The 8,708-nt window shown below is 39.2% G+C and overlaps 1 protein-coding gene across 3 annotated transcripts in view; it reads left to right on the plus strand.

Moving 5' to 3' along the window:
- Positions 1–7,798, plus strand: part of PRKACB (protein kinase, cAMP-dependent, beta catalytic subunit) — a 101,239-nt gene extending 93,441 nt beyond the window's left edge. For all 3 annotated transcript variants that reach the window (XM_015419398.1, XM_015419399.1, XM_015419397.1), the window contains 2 exons: positions 1,089–1,253; positions 4,942–7,798. In XM_015419398.1, the coding sequence (XP_015274884.1) occupies positions 1,089–1,253; positions 4,942–5,067 (291 nt within the window). In that variant the 3' untranslated portion in view covers positions 5,068–7,798. The remainder of the gene's footprint in view (positions 1–1,088; positions 1,254–4,941) is intronic.
- The last annotated feature ends 910 nt before the right edge of the window (positions 7,799–8,708 follow it).

Raw genomic sequence — 8,708 nt, forward strand, 5'->3', positions numbered from 1 at the left:
GCTCAGAAGACGCTGGCTGCATGACTGGCTCCCTCCCCTCCCAGCCACCCAGCCACCCAGCCAATGGCAGCCCAGGTTCGCTGAGGGAGCCAGTCATCGCAGGCAGCGTCTTCTGAGTGGCATTTTTTCCGCCCATACACTAACGGGGCGCATTTTAGAATTTTGGCAAGAAGACGCTGGCTGCATGACTGGCTCCCTCCCCTCCCAGCCACCCAGCCACCCAGCCAATGGCAGCCCAGGTTCGCTGAGGGAGCCAGTCATCGCAGGCAGCGTCTTCTGAGTGGCATTTTTTCCGCCCATACACTAACGGGGCGCATTTTAGAATTTTGGCACCCACTATTCAATTATAATAAGGGAGAGATATGGGCTGGTTAAACCTGCTTTGGCTTCTGTAGGCAAATGGATTTTTTAAAAGGTTTCATATACCCAAAGGATAAAGTGGGGCACTGGGGTAGGGGATCAACACAGGTTTTGGAAAACCCAGATTAAGGATTCATTAACTGTGAACTTACTCTAGGTAGACAGTGTTTTATCCTTAAGTTGTGTGAAACCTTTAAAAAAATGTGAAAGGGCTTGTACAAAGGGGGTCTAAAACTTGAACTGTATACTTTCATTCCACTTGTGTGGTGTGATCCTCCCTTGTGGAGTGAGTTCCTGCAGCACTGGATGCTGCATGAGGAATGTACTCTGCAATACAGAACGAATCTGTGCAAGCCAAAGGAAAGTGTAAGACCCAGGCCCTACTGCTGGCTTTAGAAAATAGCAGTCTCAGCTCAATATCATCGTCATCATCGTCCTCCGCAGCTAAATTTCATAATTCAAAGGTGTGACAGCACATTAGGCATTTCATATTGCTAGAAGTTACTGAGGGAGAGAACAGAAAGAAATGTGGGACTGTTGTTTAATAGTGCCTACTGCTAACCTAACTCTGTTTTGACTTGTATCCATAGGCTGTCTTTCACAATATGTTTATATTATAGTTTTAAATTTATATTATAGTTTTACTTCTAAAACATAAACCGTATCATATCCCTTTTATTTTGAAAGATGCTTGTGTTGCAGTAGTAAAAATGTGGAATGTCTTGTAGGTACGATTCCCATCTCACTTCAGTTCAGACCTTAAGGATCTACTAAGAAATTTACTCCAGGTAGATTTGACCAAACGCTATGGAAATCTCAAGAATGGTGTAAATGACATAAAAAATCACAAATGGTTTGCCACTACAGATTGGATTGCCATTTATCAGAGAAAGGTAAGATTCTTTCAGATAAAATTACTGTCAAAAGAAAATGGAAGGCAAAATTCTGTGTCCTCCTCCAGTTAAGCTTAGCACATACAATGTTTTAAAAATATAAATATGGGCTGTTTTGCCTGGATCTTGAGGTAGTAAAATACTCACCTAGGGTAACTCTTCATGTTTTCTTGAAACAAGAGATAGCTTTCTTGCACTTTAAAGGCTATAAGATTTACTGCAGCATAAGCTTTCATGGGCTAGAGCTCACTTCACCCAGAGTATGTGGTAGAGTTTGCTGTATCCCACAAGTATGCTACAGTAAATTTGGCCATTTTTAGGATACACAAAAACGCCTTAGTTTTGCTGAAACAGACTAACAAACTTCCTATCTGGAATTTTCTTGGAACTTTGATTTTCTGAGCGCTCGATCTTCTTCCTTTCCTTTTAAAAAAATACCTTTTCACCCTATCTTCCCCTCCCCCAGCCCTCAATGTAATAAAAAACCTATATATTCAAGCTGTCCATTTTCAGTAAATGAGCTTGGGTTTTTTTCTCCAGCACTAATACTGTTCCAAATATGTAACCAACATGTTCTTTCCTCTTGTCCAAACACAAACAATTGGAAAGATATGGGTTTCGGCATGATTTCTAAAACATTTCCAACTGCCAGAAGACCATGATGATATAGCTATAATTAAAAATGCCTGAAAATTATTCCATCACATAGTTCTGCAATCAATTGCTTCATGAAGAAAGATGTATTTGCACCATCTTTTAATTTTTAATTGACCATTTATCTTTGGAATGATGTATGCTGGACTGACCTTTTGTAGGTTAAGCATATTTTGATGGTCATGTTATGGAATTATGTTTAAATTTTTGTGTGTTTAGAGAAATGCAAAAGCCTTTTCTGTGCAAAAACACTTTAAAACAACACCGAATCTCAAATCCAACAATAGTTTATAAAAAGAAACTAGTGGTTTAGCTACACAACATGACAGTACAGTAGTAGTTATAATCAGTAATGCATTAATTATAACAAGACAGGCTGCGATTAACACCTCAGTGTATTCTTTTATTTTTAAGGAAGACCTCTTAAGCAAATGTTCCTGCCAAATGGGTGATCATCTCCTCTGCATTTTAAAATATCCATTTAGTCCATACGTTATGTTGTGAAATTTTCTTTTGGTATGAGGACCGGATCTGACATAAATGACTGTCGGGCCGAGCCATGTGTGCCATAAAATGTAATGCCAGGTATGGTGAATATAAACTTTATAAAGGACACAGGCAAACCCAATTAACAATATTACTTTTACTTAAAATACAAACATGCTTAAAACATTAACACTCCTGACAGTATTTCCTTAAAGTATCTCCCTAATGACCACCTTCCCACTTCCACTGCCCATTACGCATTAGCACTGGGACAGTATACAGGGACATAATGCACAGCTTCTGTCATCTGATGATAAAGGTAATGACCAGGTGCTCACGGGCCGGATAAGAACCCTGGATGGGTTGGTTCTGGCCCACGGACTGTATATTTGACACCCTTGCCTTAAAGAATTGTTTCCTGTTTCATCAAAATTCAGTATTTATTATTTATTAAAATTAAAATGTCGTCATTCTAATGCTGGGAACACTTAAAAGTCTTGGAATGATAAACCATAATTTCTGTCAAGCTCCACTCGGATATATGTTAGTACATGTGGAGGACCCTCAAGGACCTGTAGGAACATCTCATTTTCCCCTCCACCATTATTTTCTCTTTCTCTTCCCTGAATGTCCCTATAGTGTCTCCCATTTTCCTTCTTCCTTATCTCCTTTGAACCCATCAGCCACCCTACTTTTAGATGTCCCCCATCTTCAGTTTTCCCTCTTTCCATTCTTAGGCAACCTTTACTCAGGAAAACTATGGCCCATTACATGATGCCAAGCCCTGGTGTATGGTGTCAGCTGTGAGGCTTGACTGCATGGTGGGGAATCTGCAAGGGCTTGTGTTGGGCATCTCACTTTCCCCTGTATCCCCCTTCTAACACTATTTCCCATTTCCCACCATTTGGCAATCCCTGTCTTTACATTTCCCTGCTTCTCTCCTTCCCAGCCCACCAACTTACCTACCTTTTATCTGCCACCCAACTTCAGCTATATTTATCAGTAATTTACTTCATTTGTCCCACAATGGGGATCTGAAACAACAGGAGCCATGGCTCAGTGGTAGAGCATCTGCTTGGCATGCAGAAGGTCCCAGGTTCAATCTTCAGCATCACCAGTTAAAGGATCTGGTACTCCGTGATGTGAAAGACCTCTGCCCAGGACCCTGGAGAGCCACTGCAAGTCTGAGTAGACAGTACTGACTTTGATGGACCAAGGGTCTGATCCAGTATAAGGCAACTGTCAGAACCCACAGCCAACAACGTAGTACACGCAGCCAACACGTAGTACGAATACCCTATATCCTATTATGCCCCAGGGGCAGCCGCCATTCTTAACAGTGCCTATGTTAATGCATCTATAGCTCTTCAATAAAGTATTACCTTTCCTGATAAGTGTGTACTATGTTGTTTGGCTGTGGGTTCTGTCAGCAACTTCATGTATTCTCCTTTCCTTCATTTTAATCCCACTACAAGCCTCTGATGTAGGTTAGGTTGAGTATGTATAACTGGCCCAGGGTTACCCAGTGAGCTTCCATGTCAAAGTGGTGATTTGAACCTGGGCCTCCCAGATCCTAGTCTGAAACTCTAACCACTACATCACACTGGCTTTCATGGTGTGGCTGCTGTAGTAGCAATCCACCAGGCTGGGGTGAGTCATGCAAGTTTTGTGGTATTGAGTCACTTAGTGGCTGCTGCCAAGCCTGGCTCCAGTGGGTCCTCCCTCAAAGGCCAAAAGAGACCTGGAAAATGCCTTGTCCCCTCTCCCTTCCTTTTCCAAACAGAAACCAAGGCTTGAGGTTGTGTAGCACCGAGAAGACATTTGTTTCTTAAAGTTACATGCACTGCTTCTATTATTTGGGGGGAGGTTAACCCCCAGTGTGTGTTGGGATTTTTTTTTTTTTTAAGATTTCAGGTTTTTCTGCAGTCCTTTTTGTTTCAGGTTTGTAGAAAGAACTGTCTTGTCTGTTCATGGCTTCCATCTCTGGATTTAAGTATCCATAGATTTGTCCTATCTGAAAATTAGGTATATTGATAAGAATGATAGGAGACTGCATCTGACACCCCACCAGCCCACACATCTCTTGGGCTTCTCCATTTACCTTGTTTTTCAGGCTAGAACACAGTTGGAGCAAATATGAGTAGCAATACTTAAATAGATATAGCCTTTTTCAATTAAATGCCCGAAGAGTGTTCGTAAAATCAATTTTTTTGAAATCATAGAGGCCTGTTTTGTGTAGATCTGACTTTATCTTTCCAAAAACTGAGTAAGATAGCTCACCAGTTAGATTTTGAAAAGTTTTCTGTTCTTATGGTTCTTAAAAAAATTTCTGTATCCAAAAAGGGGGAAGTGATAGCCTTAAAAAAGAGCATCAACTTAGTCCAAAAACTGTCAGTGCTGTAATTAATCTATTTTATTTGTTTCAGTAGTCTCATACTTTTTGTTATAGTAACTTTTCTGTCAGGAAACTCTTGCTGCTAGTTTATATTCTGGCTAATTATTTCGGATTGGCAGCTAACAGTTTTTCATACTTATGTTTCACATATAGGTGGAAGCTCCATTCATACCAAAGTGTAGAGGCCCTGGAGATACCAGCAACTTTGATGACTATGAGGAAGAAGATATTCGTGTCTCTCTAACAGAGAAGTGTGCAAAGGAATTTGCTGACTTTTAGTACTTGCTGGAGGATAACAGGACATCAGGGCTCATATTGGGATCTTTGCACTCTGTTAACTCATGAGGTGGAGCTGAGACCATCATATGTCAAAACAATTACCTAGTTACTTCATTCCACAAAGCTGACTGAGGTCTTTATTGCCATCTTCCATGTGTGCAGTTTGCACCAACCCTTATAACTAGGCACAATTAAGCGAGCACGTTTTGTGCTGTAACACAGATTATAGACCACTTTTCCTACTTAACCTTTTGGTTTCTGTAATTTCCTTTCAGTTTCTGTGTATTGTTGATTTCTCTCTCCTGTCTTCTTTTAAAATGAAGTAGCTTTTTACCCAACAGTGCTCCATTTTATTTTGAACAATGTGTTTTGTGCGAATGATACCGAAGGTATTCTGGATAGCGTGACTTAGACCGAAGTGAAAGATAAGCGTTGCTTCTAGTCTGTGCCAGCCAATCCTTCTGTGTCTGTCTCATGTCTGAGGCTACAGTTCATAAGTTTGTATTTTTTTAGTAGCTTGGACTAAATCTAGCCAATTATTAGCATTTTTGAAGGTCGTATTTATCACCATATGAGTGTATGCTAAATGACTTAAACACATCTTCCTGAAGACTGACCAAACTTAGTTAGTATCAAAATTGGACAGCTTGTGTAAGGTACAGTAGCTAGATCCCGTGCCTTGGTTTTCTACATAACGGCAGTTCTTCTCCCTGCCTCGTACTACTTTTTCCCTCCCTGGGCAGTAGGTAGATATGCCATAGGCATCCTGTGCCATGGGAAGCACCATCTCAATAAGCAGGAACAATCCCATCCAGCCTGGGCTTTGGACCATATTTAACCATGCTTAATTTACCGTCATTTCGGTAAGTAGCTATCTAAATGGCTTTTTATCACCCTAAAACCTGAAACACAAGGTTTGGTCAGTATTGTCAAGCTAGGACTGGTTTGTTTTTGTTTGTTTGTTTTTTAGTAATTTCAGTGTTGGGGCTCCTGAAGTATTTCACATTTCAACCCTTTTTTATTAAAGGGGGAAAAAACATCTTTTCTTTTTTTTAAAAACCTAGTTAGCTGTGAGAATAAATGGTTTAGCAAATGGAAAATTTAGTATTAAAATATCAATGTGTTGCTAGATAAACCTGGTATTTCTGTTAACTATGAAGAATAAAAGAAGTAAATGCCAAGTTTTTATTCTGGTATACTATATTAGTAAATTGAGGATGAGGTGCTGCTGCAATCATGGTTCCTAATAGCAGCGCTTTATTTGCGTGGAAGGGAGAGAAAAAGTTTAAAACTGCCACCATCAGTGATGTGGCGTCTTCATTTCTTTCTTTCAGTGAAATGGAATGTACAGTCACGCAGAGACTCATTTGGGTTGAGTTAAGCTTTGTTACAATCTCACCAACTGACTTAAAGGGTATTGCTGCCATGTGCTAGCTTCCAGCACTTTTACACACACTTATTTCAGTGTTTGTTAACAATCAATGGCTCAGCACACAATCTTGTGCTTTTAAAAAAAATCAATACAACTTTTTTAGTTGAGCACTCAGTTTCTGGTAACTTAGTGGCTGGTCTTAGGATGGCACATCAGTATGGCTTAAAATAAACTAGGCTCATGTTTTATGATCAATTTACATGTATACAAGAATGATGTCTTTTTATTAAAACTGATCTAGATTGGTATGTAGTCATGGGTGTTTTGTAGAAGGCTGATGCAGATGAGACTGTTGGCATTGCTTCCTTTTAATCGCTATGACACTCCTTTAAGAGAACCTCTGTAGACATTTTACAGCCTGGAATGAGATGTACCATACAATATTCTTTGTGTCTTTTTAAGTTGTCAAGCAGTTTTGCACAACACCCTCCTTAGAAGTCTGTTTGCCATCTTTGCCCACCCTGGTCTACGTATGTGCAAAGCAAGCATACGATACTTTGCAGTAGCAAATTTTATGTAATAAATATACTGTCACATTAATAAAATTAAAGAAATTATTTGTATGAAAAATGTTAAATCTTTTGTGTTTCATTTAGACTGAGGACATGCTGTTGTATGCTAGCTGTATACGATAAATTCTACAGTAGCTTTGTTGTTTATGGACTTGAAGAGGTTTTAATAAATGCTGGAGATCATTGTTTTGATTCTGTTATATTTCAGCCATTACTTTGATCTGGTAACATACAAGATGCTTTGTCTTGGGTGTGCGTGTGTATTTAATAAAAGGGGTTGTGAGACTTCATTCTGGATGTCCATTAAGAACCACAAGGGATGAATTCCAGCATGTCTGAGATTTTAACTCGGGATGGACATTTTTGAAATACCCTCTTAATTCTTTATAATGCTGTGCTTAACTATTGAAATATGTTAAATGGAAGGTGAAAACCAAGGTAATCTTAAAATGGAGTACTAGACTGGAAATAAAAGGAATTCTGGCAAAAGACAAGGAGGTGTCATTCACATCGCATTGGAGTACAATTTTGGCAATGTATTAAATGGCCCTACCATAAATATATAAAAGCCACAAAAATATCATGATGCCTGTATTTAATTTCAAAAATCCTTTCCACCGTATGAAATACTGTATATTTGACAGTAGAGACTTGTTGATTTTACACAATTGAGGAATTAAGTGTTGGATTGTGTGGTATCTTTTAACTGTACTCTAGTTGTATGTAACTCTCATTTTCAACATAAAGAATTGTATCTCATTAAGTAAATTGTTTCTTTTATTTTCTTGTCAGCTTCATTAAAACCCTTGTTTTTAAACCCTTTAAGTATTTTACTGATTTCTTTACAAATAATTAGTTTGCTTACAAATAGTCTGCAATACAGTAAAAGTTTATATACAAAAATGCAAATTAAATAATATACAACACTGCATAAAGGCTGTGCTGCTTCTTTATAACCTATGATATCTCCTGCATTCGACCTTGCCACAGGACCCAGTGCATGTGCTGAAGATGGTGTCCAATCCAGAGATTCCTTCTGCATGTGGAAGGGCAGCTGCATTCATCAAGGGTGGTGGTGTGTGTGTGTATTTTGTCAATTCCTTTCATTGCTTCACACTCCCCTATGCCTCCTTCTTCCTGAGTCTCCCAGCCTGCAAGAGCAATATTTCAGTAATATAGGGGGGGGGGGTGGGGTGACACTTTTGTCCTCAAGTAGAGTTCCACTCACAGACTTCTGGTGTCCATCTCTATGTTGTATGCCCTATTGTAGAAAGGTTTTGAAGAGCTATAATGGTTTTATATAGGCCTGATTCCCAGTTACACCAGCAGTGTGAAAGTTGCTTTATAGTAAAATTGGGGGGGGGGGGGTTATTGGATTCGATGTGGAAAAGCTTTGTTTGTCTGAAGTAGGTTCCCCATTCAGTTCAATTAGGGCAGCCACCACCCTTCAAAAAAAGAAGGTTGTGATGGAGTGTGTGAAATACCATAACTGCTTAGGAAGTTGACTGAAATGTCCAATTATGTACATAAAATGGCTTTGTTTTATAAATGGTAACTTCGCCATTAGCTTATCAGTAAAATTGGGAGATGGAGTGCAAAGTATTTTCACAGAAAGGGTATTTTCAATTGCTGTGATATTGCTGAAGAAGCAAGGTAATGAAGATGCAAAAAACATTTTCTTCGGTCTTCATTTAGCC

The sequence above is a fragment of the Gekko japonicus genome, unplaced genomic scaffold, assembly GCF_001447785.1.
Source record: "Gekko japonicus isolate JY-2015 unplaced genomic scaffold, Gekko_japonicus_V1.1 scaffold494, whole genome shotgun sequence".
NCBI lineage: Eukaryota > Metazoa > Chordata > Lepidosauria > Squamata > Gekkonidae > Gekko > Gekko japonicus.